General features: G+C 40.9%; 2 protein-coding genes across 3 annotated transcripts; one reads left to right on the forward strand and one right to left on the reverse strand.

Annotated features, from left to right (window-relative positions):
• Window positions 1–556: 556 nt before the first annotated feature.
• On the reverse strand, window positions 557–6,085 carry atp5fa1 (ATP synthase F1 subunit alpha). The gene is made up of 11 exons (XM_023823382.2): window positions 5,927–6,085; window positions 4,924–4,999; window positions 4,596–4,765; window positions 3,973–4,146; window positions 3,681–3,847; window positions 3,291–3,591; window positions 2,988–3,212; window positions 2,791–2,898; window positions 1,425–1,569; window positions 1,183–1,333; window positions 557–780 (listed from the first exon to the last, which is right to left on the reverse strand). The coding sequence occupies exons 1-11, from the start codon at window positions 5,984–5,986 to the stop codon at window positions 699–701; spliced, it is 1,659 nt and encodes a 552-aa protein (XP_023679150.2). The 5' UTR covers window positions 5,987–6,085; the 3' UTR covers window positions 557–698.
• Window positions 6,086–9,474: 3,389 nt separating this feature from the next.
• haus1 (HAUS augmin-like complex, subunit 1) lies at window positions 9,475–15,223 on the forward strand. Of its 2 annotated transcripts, none has more exons than XM_072714410.1 (9): window positions 9,475–9,752; window positions 10,611–10,785; window positions 10,880–11,015; window positions 11,290–11,424; window positions 11,837–11,960; window positions 12,298–12,363; window positions 12,485–12,556; window positions 14,614–14,661; window positions 14,817–15,223. In XM_072714410.1, exons 2-9 carry the CDS (start codon window positions 10,614–10,616, stop codon window positions 14,874–14,876), a joined length of 813 nt encoding a protein of 270 aa, XP_072570511.1. In that variant the 5' UTR covers window positions 9,475–9,752; window positions 10,611–10,613; the 3' UTR covers window positions 14,877–15,223. The 2 variants fall into 2 exon arrangements, with proteins under 2 accessions (XP_072570511.1, XP_023678807.2); XM_023823039.2 differs by lacking the exon at window positions 9,475–9,752 and adding an exon at window positions 9,913–10,493.
• Window positions 15,224–15,521: the final 298 nt, after the last annotated feature.

The raw sequence follows: 15,521 nt of genomic DNA on the forward strand, positions 1-15,521 counted from the left end.
AACCCTGCATTTCATACTGAAGATGAGTCACAGATGGTTTACATTATTTCATTATTAAATGTCAGTTACTGAAAAACCAAACCAAGACTAAGCTGACAACAAGTTGTTATGCAGTCATTACCATAAATGAGACTATTTGAGGGTTGATTCTGTAGCAAAAACACTGAGCATTCATCCCTGAAGACTGTAGGGTATGAAAGTTTTTTTTTTTTTTTTTAAAAAGTCCATTAAACACAAACACATTTCAACAACATTAAACATACAGTTCAACTGAGAAAACACCCTACATTTACACTGATGTGTATGGATAGAAAAGAAAAAAAAAAAAACTTTAACGTTCTGATTAACCCAGTTCCATTGTCATTACATGCTAGACAAATGGAGAATTGAATGAGGTTCAACAATGGAACTGATAAGCTTTTCCCAATTCCAAATGTTTTGCCAACTCAAATCCCTCAGCATCTCGATCACCCATCCTCCAGATGGAAGCTGAAAATGGCACAAAAAAAGGCTAAAATAAACCACCCGCATGCAATCAAAGAAATTCCATTCCATATTTTCTGGAGTTAACATTTTATTCTCTGTTTGGAGATCTGTACATTGAAGATGAAGTGCCACAATCATTAAGGTTCATATAAAGTTAACTGAAGCACTTCTCAAACATTGACAAGACGGCCACTGGAAAAACCCACACAAGTTTAAGCATCGAAGCTGGACAGGAAATTCAACACGACTTCCTTCAGCTTCGCATCTGCTGCCTCTGAGATCTTGCCGTCGGCCCTGTAACAGAACAGTTATGAAGTTAGTCATGTCTTCTATCCCCAATAGCGCTACTCTAAAATTATACCATAAGATGCTATTCAGGGGCAAGCATCAGCAAAGCACTGCTTCTAAAGGTTAGACCAGGGGTCTCAAACTGCAGTCCTGGGGGGCCGGAGCCCTACACAGTTTTTGGTTCACCCTCATTTAACACACCTGATTCAACTCCTTGTGCTAGTTACCACACAACTCTTGAGCTGAATCATTTGTGGTGGAACAGGGAAAGAACTAAGCTACACAGGGCTCCGGCCCCTCAGGACTGGAGTTTGAGACCCCTGGGTTAGACTATCACAGCCTGTGTGGCAGGCAACGTGTAATTAACAATTAATACAAGCATGTCTTATGCAAAGCCCTGGTAGATACCTGATAGTGGCCAGCAGGTCCTGGTGCTGGCTAAGAACGTGCTGCAGGAAAGCCTTCTCGAACTTTGTGATCTTGCTGGGCTCCAACTTGTCAAGATGGCCTCGGACACCAGCGTAGATGACTGTCACCTGTTCCTCAATAGCCATGGGGGCTGTGGCAGTGAGGCATGCAATTAGGCCAGGGCAACAAAGAGAGCCAGAGTACACAAGTTAAGGCGAATCAGCTGCCATGAGATCACTCACAGTACTGGCCCTGCTTCAGCAGCTCAGTAAGACGCACTCCACGGTTCAGCAGCTGCTGGGTAGCGGCATCCAGATCAGAGCCAAACTGGGCAAAGGCAGCCACCTCACGGTACTGGGCCAGCTCCAGCTTCATGGTACCAGCCACCTGAGGATGAGGAGGGGGGGGGGGGGGGGGGGAGATACACAGATTACATAACACACAGCTTGTCTATCAATCTGTTTTTGTCTGTGTGTTTTTAACCAAAAAACATCTAAAAAAAACACCAGCGTCGTTGTATTTGAGGGCCAGAATTTAAATGTCATTATGCAACAGCAGATTTATGTTAATGCCATAACTAATGTTTGCCATGGAATGTGCATTTCATTAGCCTGTAATTGACAAGTAAACTTGGTTCTCTTGTCTGTGCCACTGCTAGTATTAAATAAAAATAAAAAGATCTGTCATCTTTAATGACTCGACCACTCGGCACAATACATTTTTTTGGTCCCCTTTATGTGGGGCTGCTGCACCAGAAACACTCTGTCTGCTCTTGAGTGTGGAGTTTTTAATATTGATTATCTATGTACACTTACTGTGCTGCGATTGCCTCTGGTTACTTTTTAACAGTGATATGCTTAACTTCATATACATTCTTGTTAAATAAAAATTTCTCTTTATGAAGACTTGATATTCCAAAAATGTATTTTATATTGTCTGTGCAGGTACTGTACATACTACACACTTATTTAAAACAATATAGACAAAACACCAACAAGGTTCAAAATTAAGAAGCACTTTTAATGTTTTCCCTTTGATTTCATAGAGTAGAGAAACTAGTCCGAGTTAGTCATGCTGCCATTTTTCTGAATGGAGAATTCTTACATGAAAAAATAGAGAGGTCATCGCTTAAGGCAGTGGTTCCCAACCTTTTTTAACTCACGGCCCACACAGCCAAACACATATGTTTCCGCGGCCCACTGCAAAAGAATTTAAACGATCCCGCTTTTTGTGTCGGGTTAACTAAGTACTCGGAAGCAAGGCTGTTAATTGTCTTTATTGAATAAACTGGTAATTTATTTAATTATATATCAAATTATGATTTATTTGATTTTGACTAGACATTTTTTATTATATTAACAATATTACAATTTCTATTAATAATAATTGGCGGCCCCCCTGCAATACCGTCGCGGCCCACTAGGGGGCCGCGGCCCACAGGTTGAAAACCACTGGCTTAAGGATAATGCATTTTATTTTCTTAAAAGATACAGTTTTTGTATCGTTACCACTGTCCAGAAACTGACACAAACCTAACAGTGGGAAAACTAACACTACACCCCTAGTAAACACACACACACACACACAAAAACACACAAAAACACCCACCTGCTTCATAGCCCTGGTCTGGGCAGCTGATCCGACGCGGGACACAGACAGACCTACGTTGATGGCAGGGCGGATACCCTTGTAGAACAACTCAGTTTCCAAGAAGATCTGTGAAAAGCAAATACAGGCAGACTTTCAGGACTTGAGGCATCACTCATAACCAGCATGAAAAAGCACCATCAGTTAGCATCGCTCACCTGACCATCCGTGATGGAGATGACGTTAGTGGGAATGTAGGCAGACACGTCACCGGCCTGGGTCTCAATGACAGGCAGTGCGGTGAGGGAGCCACCACCAAAGTTGTCGTTCATCTTGGCTGCCCTCTCAAGCAGACGGGAGTGCAGGTAGAACACGTCCCCGGGGTAGGCCTCACGCCCAGGGGGCCGGCGGAGCAACAAGGACATCTGACGATAAGCAACAGCCTGGAGGGAACAGTGTATGTTAGAACTGCTCATACATACCCAGCTGCAAAAAGCTGAAACGAAACACTGCTAACGCACCTGCTTGGACAAGTCATCATAGATGATGAGAGCATGCTTGCCATTGTCTCTGAAATACTCTCCCATGGAACAGCCAGAGTAAGGGGCCAGGTACTGTAGGGGGGCAGCATCAGAAGCAGTGGCAGATACCACAATGGTATACTTCATGGCATCAGCATCGGTCAGCCTCTTCACCAGCTGGGCCACAGTAGATCTCTTCTGGCCAATAGCGACATAGATGCAATACAGCTTCTTCTTTTCATCAGTCCCATCATTGAACCTCTTCTGGTTGATGATTGTATCAATGGCAATGGCGGTTTTGCTGCAAAACACTGGGCGTTAATGCACCGTTTGTGAGTGTGCCACTTATGTCACTTACAAATGCTGACTCCAGAGAATTAAGCATCTTACCCGGTCTGCCTGTCACCAATAATCAACTCGCGCTGACCACGCCCAATGGGCACGAGGCTATCGACGGCCTTGATTCCAGTCTGCATGGGTTCACGCACTGAGATCCTGGGGATGATGCCAGGGGCTTTAAGTCCTACCCTCCTACGGGTTTTGGACCCCAAGGGTCCCTACGGTAGGAAAAGAGGGACAAGAAAGCAAGCTTTAAAAACCAGAAGTGTCACAAAAAGATACAAATATACAAAAGATACTCAAAGTCTATATAAATGAAAAGGCCGGGAGCCTCCATATTTACCTTCCCATCAATAGCATTTCCCAGAGCATCTACAACACGACCCAGAAGCTCATCACCGACAGGAACATCCACAATGGCGCCAGTTCTCTTTACAATGTCACCCTCCTTAATGAGTTTGTCATTACCGAACACCACTACACCAACGTTATCTGGCTCCAAGTTCAGAGACATACCCTAGTGGGAGAAGATCGAGATCTGATTAAAAGGAGCCTAATTCTATGAAGACATTTAATTTAAAAAAAAAAAAGGCACATGAGCTTGAAAAACTGTACTTTTCTTGTTATCGGTGATTCTTAAAAATACGAGCTATTTATAGTCAGAGTGATCCAGAGAAAACAAAGTACAGGCTTTAAAAATAAAATAAATTATTTTTACCATACAAGTGAAAGAAATAGCTATAGGTTACAGTGGAGGGAAACGAAATCACACAAGAAATGCAAACTTCAGATGGGTAGGCCTAAGGCTGCATTCTAATCTGCAGCTCTAGAACCATGAGGCAATAATTTAATACAGCTCCAATGCCAATTAAATGCTCCAAGTTCAACAACCATTATACTTCATCTATAAATAGATATTTGAATTCGCACTGTTATACTCCAGGTGCGTAAATCAATCAAGGATACCTTCAGGCCAGAAGAGAACTCCACCATCTCCTCGGCCTGCACGTTCCTGAGCCCGTACACTCTGGCAATACCGTCACCGATGGACAGGACACGGCCGGTCTCTTCAAGGTTAGCAGTTGTGTCCGCACCCATAATCTTCTCCTCCAGGATGGAAGATACCTCAGCAGTGCCTTCAAAAAAAAAATGCACACATTATAGGTCATTGAATTTAAAAATTAGCATTCATTACTGCAGGACCCCAAGTGTCTCAGTCATGGATTTATTTATTCAGTTAAAAACGACATCAGATGACTTTGGGCCCATCAATGCAACCTCTAAACATGCATACCAGTTTTCTGCAGCCATGGTCGGTTGGTGTGAAGGTTCTTGGCGCAAACAGAAGCTGCTGCAACATTTTTGAATATCTGTAACAAAACACATAAATATATAACACATGTAACAACAAAAACACATGTTCACATGCTGTGAACGAAATATATACCATGAAAGCATAAACACTGAGGTAAACATCTCCTGAAGCCCCAAAGCAGAACAAAAGCTCTACTGCAACTCAAGAAAAAATATATAAAATTTAAGCTTCTGGTGCTACGACCGTTCATTAAAAAAAAACATCTGATTCAACGATAATTTACACATATTGGTTCCTACACAATAATGTACTTTAATAACGGTTGACCTTCACACTCAGGCGGAGTACCGGTGTAGATACTACTAATGGACAACACCACCAGTGTAATCCAGAAAAAAAAAAAGATATTGTTTTTGCACGACATATTTGTCTGCTCTCATATCGTCAAAGTCGTTGCATATACAGCTAGAAGAGTATTCCATAATCAAAATCGCTACGCCTATTTCGTTGCTTTCAAACAGCCATTACAAAAAGATCAGCACAATAAGCACATCAAAATGCGATTTAATTTAACAGAAAGCACCCGAATTACATTCTTCACTGTCAAGTATATTCAGCAATAGGACAGACAGACAATCATAATCTGACCTTCACCGATAGTTAGCTGGGGCTGAATAGCCATCAGGCTACTTAGCCAATACATACAGACAGACACACTACAAGGTCAGTAGCGAAAGAAATCAACGGTAATTTCATTAAATTTTGCAGAATGCGATAACTGATTAGCGTGAAGCATTAATTACAAGGTCAAAACCTAAACCGGCTTTCCGATCCATTAACAGCCGCGCACATAGGCCGTAAAGTGCAAGATGGCAGCCCGCATTGCATGTCCTCGCCATTCAGTGACATTCACAACGTACCAGACGCAGAAAGCTTACAAACAGTAAAAAGCAACGAGTAAAAACAATAGCAAAATACTAACTAATCCGGAGCGTCTTGGAAGAGTGCGGACGAGAGCCGCGGCAACCCGAACTGACAGCATGTTCAGTGTAAATGCAGACGCGTCCCCTGGCTGTGAGCGGCTGCGCTGAGCGGAGCAGAGTGAAGAAAATGGACGATGTCCGGCTCCTGCTCAACAGGGAAAAATCACCCGTGACCCGGAAGCACTAACCTGCACTAAAATCTTAATTAAATATATAACGTGTTTAACAAAGTTCCCCCACCCAATTAAAATATTTTGACTTGTATAATAACACGAGAGCTTTCTCGCAGTTTAATACTGATTTTGTAACATTATTTGCACTGACTTCTTCAATTGCTTCCGTTTAGAAGCGCCAATCGATGGTGTTATGTCACCTTGCGTACAAGTCACGCTGATTGCTGAGGTCCGCTGGCTCCGCATGCAGAATTGTCTATCTGCAGTTGAAATTTTAACGCGTAATATGCTGTTATCAATATAGTTCATGATAGTTATAGTTTATTGTATTCACGGCCTGAATTTTACATCAGATGCGTCATTCCTTGCATGTGAATCCTTAATTGATATTAAGTCTAGAAAGATTAACATGTCAACGAACATGGTGTAGTATAGGACAGCTATAAGAAAAAAAAACTGCAATTTTTGTACATAACTTATTCAGGGAGATGTTTTTTTGTGCAAAATGGGTAAAGGGTTGTGTGTGGCATGTGATATAGTATGCGGGTATTAGGGTCACCTTTTTATATAGATATTCCTTCCAATAAACAGATTAATAGTATTAGGATTTTGCTTTTGGGACTGTTCCACCACTGCAGACACCTTATCGTTAAGACTCAAAAACTCACAGGGGATTCCTGGCCTTTCTCCCCAGGGGTGAGAGCCCAACCAGTCAATTGTCCAGATAAATAAATTTGTTAAAAAAAAGTACATATATTTACAATGAATTGGTGGTTAGCACTGTCGACCTCACACCTGTGACAGTGACTCTTCATACTCAATTGGTTGGTTGAAACAAAATCCTGGTCTGGATTTTTACTTTCTGGACCTGAAATTTCCACCTCTGTTCCACATCCATGAGTCGTAATGAGTGCAGAATGTACTTTTGTTTTGTCATAATATGCATGTGTGTCCTTGAAGGCAACCTATGTTGCTCCAAAATCTCTATGTACTTTTCACCATTAATGGCGCTGACACAACCCCAGGCAATGACAGACCCTGGCTTTTGGACATATCGCTGGCTACAGTATGGATGGCCCTATTCATTCTTTGCTCCAGAACACACTGCATCCATTTCTTCAAAAAAAAAAAAGACTTGTCTTGACTTGCCTAATCACAATACACATTTTCAATGTTTGATGGTCCATGTGGAGCACTCCGTTGGTACTGTGTCTCTTTGGAGAATCCTTAGGTACTGCTGGTTTGACTTTGTGTTGAATGAACGGTTGCTAGAGGAGTCCTGAATTTGTGTTGAATGAACATTACCTGCATTGCGAAGGAGCGTCAGTTACGGCACTACGGCCATGTGGCGCGTTTCCCTGAGGGTGATCCGACTCGCAGGATCCTTGTTACTGAGGACCCGAGCAGCTGGACCAGGCCAAGGGGACGCCCACGTAACACCTGGCTGTGGCAGATGGATGGCCTTTTCCGGAGGGTGGGAATGGGCCGTATATCTGCCTGGGGGGTCGCCAGCCGGGATCCCGAGGAGTTTGGCTGTACGGTGGGTGCTGCAACACATTGCATCAGCGCATGCTCCCCAACCTGACCTGACCTCATGGTCCATCCCAGGTGCCTCTAAGCCCAGGGAATTCACTTCCGGGTACAATTAACATGAGACTTTCTTTTGACACAGTACATTTTTTAACTGGCATTTGTGGATGTAACTACATATTCTAGTGCTTGACAAAGGTTTGCCAAATTAATCCTGAGCCCATGTGGTAAAATCGATTATACACTCACCTAAAAGATTATTAGGAACACCTGTTCAATTTCTCATTAATGCAATTATGTAATCAACCAATCACATGGCAGTTGCTTCAATGCATTTAGGGGTGTGGTCCTGGTCAAGACAATCTCCTGAACTCCAAACTGAATGTCAGAATGGGAAAGAAAGGTGATTTAAGCAATTTTGAGTGTAGCATGGTTGTTGGTGCCGGACGGGCCGGTCTGAGTATTTCACAATCTGCTCAGTTACTGGGATTTTCACGCACAACCATTTCTAGGGTTTACAAAGAATGGTGTGCAAAGGGAAAAACATCCAGTATGCGGCAGTCCTGTGGGCGAAAATGCCTTGTTGATGCTAGAGGTCAGAGGAGAATGGGCCGACTGATTCAAGCTGATAGAAGAGCAACTTTGACTGAAATAACCACTCGTTACAACCGAGGTATGCAGCAAAGCATTTGTGAAGCCACAACACGCACAACCTTGAGGCGGATGGGCTACAACAGCAGAAGACCCCACCGGGTACCACTCATCTCCACTACAAATAGGAAAAAGAGGCTACAATTTGCACGAGCTCACCAAAATTGGACAGTTGAAGACTGGAAAAATGTTGCCTGGTCTGATGAGTCTCGATTTCTGTTGAGACATTCAAATGGTAGAGTCAGAATTTGGCGTAAACAGAATGAGAACATGGATCCATCATGCCTTGTTACCACTGTGCAGGCTGCTGGTGGTGGTGTAATGGTGTGGGGGATGTTTTCTTGCCACACTTTAGGCCCCTTAGTGCCAATTGGCCATTGTTTAAATGCCACGGCCTACCTGAGCATTGTTTCTGACCATGTCCATCCCTTTATGACCACCATGTACCCATCCTCTGATGGCTACTTCCAGCAGGATAATGCACCATGTCACAAAGCTCGAATCATTTCAAATTGGTTTCCTGAACATGACAATGAGTTCACTGTACTAAAATGGCCCCCACAGTCACCAGATCTCAACCCAATAGAGCATCTTTGGGATGTGGTGGAACGGGAGCTTCGTGCCCTGGATGTGCATCCCACAAATCTCCATCAACTGCAAGATGCTATCCTATCAATATGGGCCAACATTTCTAAAGAATGCTTTCAGCACCTTGTTGAATCAATGCCACGTAGAATTAAGGCAGTTCTGAAGGCGAAAGGGGGTCAAACACCGTATTAGTATGGTGTTCCTAATAATCCTTTAGGTGAGTGTATATGAATGACGGTTCTTCATGCAGTACTGTCTGAGGGAATCGAAGATCACGGTTCAGTGTTTCCCCTAGGTTTACAGCTTTGGGGGGTGGGGGGGCAGACGGACACCGACAGGATTCATGTCATCATGGTGTTCATGTGTTTCTTTTAACGACAGCAGTCAATATAACAACTGAACTAAACATCAGAACATTTCTTTTTATGTTAATTATCCACTGAGTGTGCAGCTTTTGTCACTGCAGTGTATCTTTCTGGATACGCAGATATTTCTGTCTGCTTTTCAGGTGGTTGACGCGACATATTTTCCGCCGCGCGCTCTCTGTCCGCTGGTGGGGTGTCTGTGCGCGCGCATCGGGGCGGAACTCCGCCACGCGCGATACAGAGAGCAGAGAATTGTAAACACAAATGACAAGCTGTTGTGTAAATAAGATAAATAACACAATTAAGGCTATTTAATTTGTTTAATAAAAGGACAATGTATAGAACTGTTTTATAGGAAAGTAAACTTAAAAGACATCTGTTGTGATCTGGCGCTATATAGAAAATAAAATTAAATTAAATGAACTTGACCTTCAAGGGGGAGCGTGAGGTGCCGTTGGGGGGGCAGGGCGCCCCCCTAATATAATGGTTGGGGAAACGCTGCAGTTATTCACCTTAAGGTTTGTGTCCTTTTCCTTTATGTACGGAAATTACTGCAGATTCTTCGAATCTTTTTGAATTATATTATGAACTGTAGGTGATGCAAGAGAATTCACCAATTAGATACAAGAGATGATCATTAGTAGTTGGATCAGGTGTGCCGAGGTAGGAAATCGCGAGGACCAGTGGTCTGATGTTTCATATTCGCTGTCATACAAACGGCAGTTAAGTTAGGCAGTAGTAGCGGTATCATAATGCGAACGGTATTCAACCAAGTTAAGCAGTAGTAGTGGCTTCGTAAGCCAGTAAGAACTATTTATATTAGGGATGTCTCACAAGAAAACTGTTTTAATGTATATAAGCGAAATATGAAGCTCACGGCAATTTTTTTTTACCCAGTGTAGGCATTCGTGTTAAACGAATTGCATTAGAACCAATGAAAACGATGAAGGGCGTTCCGTTCCGTTTACTGCCACTCGACCCTTCTCCGTATTTGCGCCGCACACCGGATCACGACTCTTTGGGAAGACCAATCACCGCGCACTTGGGTGTGGTTTTGTAACCCTGACAGTTTCTCGCTATGTTCATTGGTTTTTCATATTTTTGAAGGACCAATACCCTATTCCGCCTGCGGAGCGCGCTCAGCCGAAACACGCGGGAGTGAGTTGAGAGTGTTACGTTTATGTTTTACGGAACGATTGTTATACATTATTGTTCTTTAAAGCCATTCACATTTAATTATGTGCGATAAGATTACGAAGGTAAGTTCTCTTTCAGTAGATGGGTGGATTCTGCTTTTTTCTGCTGAATATACTTTTGGGAAATTTGTAAGAAGAGCTCAAGTTTCCCAACGTTAAATCTTAAATGGTTGTTTTTAGGTTATGCAGTGGCTCACTAAAGCATTTGGGGACCAGGCAATTCCGGAGTATGAAGTAAACACGAAGACTATAGACATACTGTACCAACTTGCCGAGTTCAGTGACGCCAGATGCAATCAGGTGTCCTTACTAATAGAGGACCATAAGCAGAAAGCCGTTGAGTATCAAGCCGATTGTAAGTGATATATGCAGTAGTTGTATCAATATTAAGACTATACGTAAATTGAATTTTCCTCCTTTTTTTGCACCTAATTGGACTGTTTTTTTAGGTTGTCACCTGCAGGACGTCCTTTTGCAAGGAGCTGGCTTGTCGTCGGGGAGTTTGTCAAAATTAGCTTCTGATAACATGGCGACGTTAAACTCCTGCGCCATGGCCTTTAAACTAAAGGACACTTCCCTATCAAGGTAAAGCGACGTGTGATCTGCTGTGAACGGCTAGAGGAAATGTATAATTAACAGGAAAAATTATTGACTTCCTGAAAAATAATGTATATGGACGTTTGTATCCAAAAAAGTGTTAAAAATCATAAATATGGTTGGTGATGGGTGTGTGTGTGAGAGAGATATATATTTCTTTTTTTTTCCTCAATAAATGTTTTTGATATTATAGATTTTTTAAGGCTTTAGGCTTTGAAACTGTGTCCTGTAGTGTACTTACGGTGTCTGCGTTTGTGACTAGCTTTGTACCTGCGATAAATGACCTGACCAGCAGACTTACGGAATCTGAAAAGAAGGACAGAGATATGGAGCAGGAGCTCACCACCCTCCGGAAGAAACTGGGAACCATTTTAGTGCTTCGGAAAATGTTACAGGAGTAAGACTTGTATCCTTTAATTCAGGGGTGTCAAACTCCAGTCCTGGAGGGCCGGAGCCCTGTGTAGCTTAGTTCTTTCCCTGTTCCACCACAAATGATTCAACTCAAGAGCTGTGTGGTAATTAGCACAAGGAGGCACAAGGAGTTGAATCGTGTGTTAAATAAGGGGAAACCCAAAAATGAGTAAGGCTACGGCCCTTCAGCACTGGAGTTTGACAACCCTGCTTTAATTCCTAATAATTTAGGTCTCTCTCTCCCCCCCCCCCCCCCTTTAAATGAATTGGGTGTAATGGTTACTTCTCCAGATCTTGCCAGAACTGGCTCTGTCATATTTTGTTTGATTTGTAATAATACCCTGGAAAATTATGTGGTTCTTGATTTCAAAATTTCCACCTGACATTTCATCTGTCAGGGATTTGAGTAAAACGGTGAAAACCCAGGAGGTGGAGAATGCCAAAGCTGAGGAAAGACTGCTAAACATGGACTTCATTAAGGCAAAATCTAAGGACTTTTCATTCACAATCAAGATGGCTCAGGTTGGTTAATCAAGCACTGTTAGTTGTTTTTTTTTTTTTTTTTGGTTCACCAGTAAGCTGGAAGTACAGTAGAAGTCTGTGGTATGTAACGGAATCCTCTGAATAATGTGCGATGCCACACTGCCGGCTATGTTTTCCACAAATCCCTAATAACAATTATTTTATTTAGACATGGAACCAAAATATTGTTTTGATATGTGAAATTTGACTTCATCTTTACATAAACACCTGTGCCTGGGAAATAAAATTAACCCATGAGTTGATGTTTACATTTAGTTTTTGAGATTTTAAGTGCTTGGTATGTTTCCTGGTATTGTGACTTTGCTCCCTTCGTCAGGAGAAGATTGCTTCTAGGAAAATGGACTATTCATTAACCCATCAAGCAATACTTGAGGTCTCGGAGGTAAAATGAAATTTTAGTACCTATTTCCATAGCAACCATAGTTTGAATATTTATTGTTGTTATTGTTATGTTTGTTAAATGTGTGGATATTTATATAGTTGAACTGTTTTTCTTTTTCTAGGAAATTGCAAAATTGAAACAAGATATCTTGCCACTTCAGAAGAAGTTGAAGTCTTACAGAGACTTGACTCCTGTAAGTTTTTTTTGGGGGGGTTGAGAATTTCACATTGGCATATTTTATGCAAGTTTCACATGACTAGTGTAATTCACCCTTTAAGGTAATACTTTGATGTGTACACTAGGGATATGTGAATCAATATTGACATTAAGTTTTTCGATCCGAATGTTTAATTTTTAGAATCAATTCTTACATTACCAGATAAGAAATTAATATGTTAAGTTAAATTTGACCCCTGCTTTTTTCCCCAAACCGAAAATAGCAGATACCGTTTAGCCAAACCAGAATCCACCAGATTATCTTGAACTTCTTTAGCGAAGTCTTTGGTTACGTTAGCTTCAGGTTATTAACTTTCAGTACTAATTGATGTAGACTATAATATATAATATATAGAATATAATAGACTGTTGCCTCACACCTCTGGGACCTGGGTTCAAGTCTCTGCCAGGGTTCCATGTGTGTGGAGTTTGCATGTTCTATGCATGTCATCATTCAGGTACTCTGGTTTCCCCCCACAGTCTAAAATCATGCTGAGGCTAGTTGTAATTACCAAATTACCCATAGGCAGGCATTTGTTCGTGGCACCCCATTCTGGGTTGTTCCCTGCCTTGCACACATAGTCTGATGTGTATCTTCTCCTGAACCCATGGAAAGAAAATGCAACTTTGTGCAAAGTTATTTTATTCTTCAGGATGGTAAGGAATAGGGTTGCTGTTTAGTCAATAACATCAACATGCTGAAAATGTGTCAACATCAGTATTTTAAATTAACACACAATTTTTTTATTGTAATGAAATTACCTTCATGATTACTAAAAGGCTTCAATTGGTCATGACAAATATTTTCCTTCAATATTACTACCTAATTATGTGAGTAATTAAAATTGCCACAAAACAAAAAGGTGGGTTTACACTCTGCAAAGTGTGATGGCATACCACAGCGGCAGTAGCGCTATGTACGAGCACCTAAAGAGGAAACACAGCTGCCATTTTGGATGATGGAGCACAATGAAAAGGCAAAACTGCCTGAAATGCAGTTTATTCGTGTGTATTAAATTACCATTAGTATGGAGAGCTTTTTAATCTTTTGTATTTGTAGCTGCTAAATACACTCATTAGCCATAATGTCTGCCTGCTACTTGCTACCATTGAATAAGTGTTTGAGAAGAAGTTTAGGCTAAAATCTGGGTTGATTGATGGTGATGAAGCAAAATTTTGATGTTTGTCAAAGTACAGTGCTTTGTACAATCCTTTTCTGGTATTTTCAAATATATTTTGGGTATACTGCAATATTTTGAAATCTTGTGGTATTCTGGGTTTACTAGTACAATGCATTATACTGTATTACCTTAATACCACCCAAGCCTGTCAAAAGAGCATTTTGAAATTAAACAATTCGTATTTACTAATAGTTCTAAGCCTAGCTAGCAAACTCCTTTAAATGTGAAGTAATGTTAAGTGACTGTTGCAGATAATTGATTCATAGTTGTTATAACCTATTTTTTCCTCATTACTTATTTAAGCTACTGCATAAGAACTTTCTGTCGCTACCTATACTACCTACAGTGATTACCATCTATTAGTGTATGACGTTGCATGATTGTTTTTTGGCTGTTAGCCTAATGAGGTGGTCTACCTTATATTGCATGTAAGCCTATATATGGGCTGTATGCTACAGAAACCACAAGTTAGCAAGCTGTGCAGTTTTAATGATTATCCAGTACATGTTTAAAAATCAGTCCAAAGTTTACCACCATTACTTTTGCGAAAGCTCTGCATGCGCTTTTCAAGCCATTCATAATTTTTGTCCTTGCTGTAACACACACACACGATATCGTGATCAGTATCAACGATGCAAACCTTGGTATTGATTCAAATTGGATTGAAAAGAAAATCAGTGGTATTGCCTATCCCTAATATACAGTACCTTAAGATTTTATCTCGTATGCAAAACATGCAATAATGGAACTGTTATCACTGCAGACATGTACTGTCCCTCAAACCAGCCTAGATAGTGGAATGTTATGTTGTATCAAACCTGATTGGTAACTTATGAACCTTTATTTTTATTAGAGTCCATCCCTTGCACAAGTAAAGGTTGAAGAGGCAAAAAGAGAGCTGGTAGGTGGTTATTGAATTATTTTTCAAATCTTGTCAACAGTGCCAATTTGTATTTCTCAATGAAATAAATGAAGTTTCATATCGTGAAATGCAAAACTGTTAACCGGATGTTAAAATGACGAAAGGAAATTAATTTGTCTCTTGTGATCTTCAAGGCTGTGATTGATGCCGAACTAGAAATGAAGGTGGACATCATGAACCTAACACCCAAATAGTACAGAGCACTGCTTTATGATAATGAAGATGCTAATGTCATTAGAGAGGGTTGTATATGGGAAGAGCTTGTGTGTGTGTGTATGTGTATGTATTTAAATCCTGTGTAATTGACTTTTCAAATGTATTAAACACCTTGTAGTTTATTTATAAAATCCCTCCAACATAATGAGAAAGTATTGTACTTATCAGTCTTTAACGGCCTTACTGGAACATGTTTGTCCTAAAAGTGCTATTCAACTGAACTTAACCTAAAGCACATGTTAACTTGTGTACTGATTCAATCAGTTTTATGTCTTTGTAGCCTTGCAACTGTCTTATTTGCAATAAATGAAGTGATGCAATAAAACCATTTGTCTTTTATATTTTGTTCAAATATCCAGCATTTTTTTCTCTCTCTAAATATGAACACCTTTTAATTTCCAGATATGATTTTATCCTTTTGTTTATTCACTGTTGTGTAATAGTAGGGAAAGTTGGAGAATAAGTGTGTAATAAACCAAGAAAGATTTTTTCTCCTAATATTTATACACACAGGTATAATCTAATACACACGTCAGTCACTTAAATTCGTAATATAGAAAATGATATCAAAATTTGGACATGGGCAAATCTTGTCAACTGCTCCCTTAAAGTGGGAGTTTATA

Source organism: Paramormyrops kingsleyae, chromosome 7 (genome assembly GCF_048594095.1).
Source record: "Paramormyrops kingsleyae isolate MSU_618 chromosome 7, PKINGS_0.4, whole genome shotgun sequence".
Lineage (NCBI taxonomy): Eukaryota > Metazoa > Chordata > Actinopteri > Osteoglossiformes > Mormyridae > Paramormyrops > Paramormyrops kingsleyae.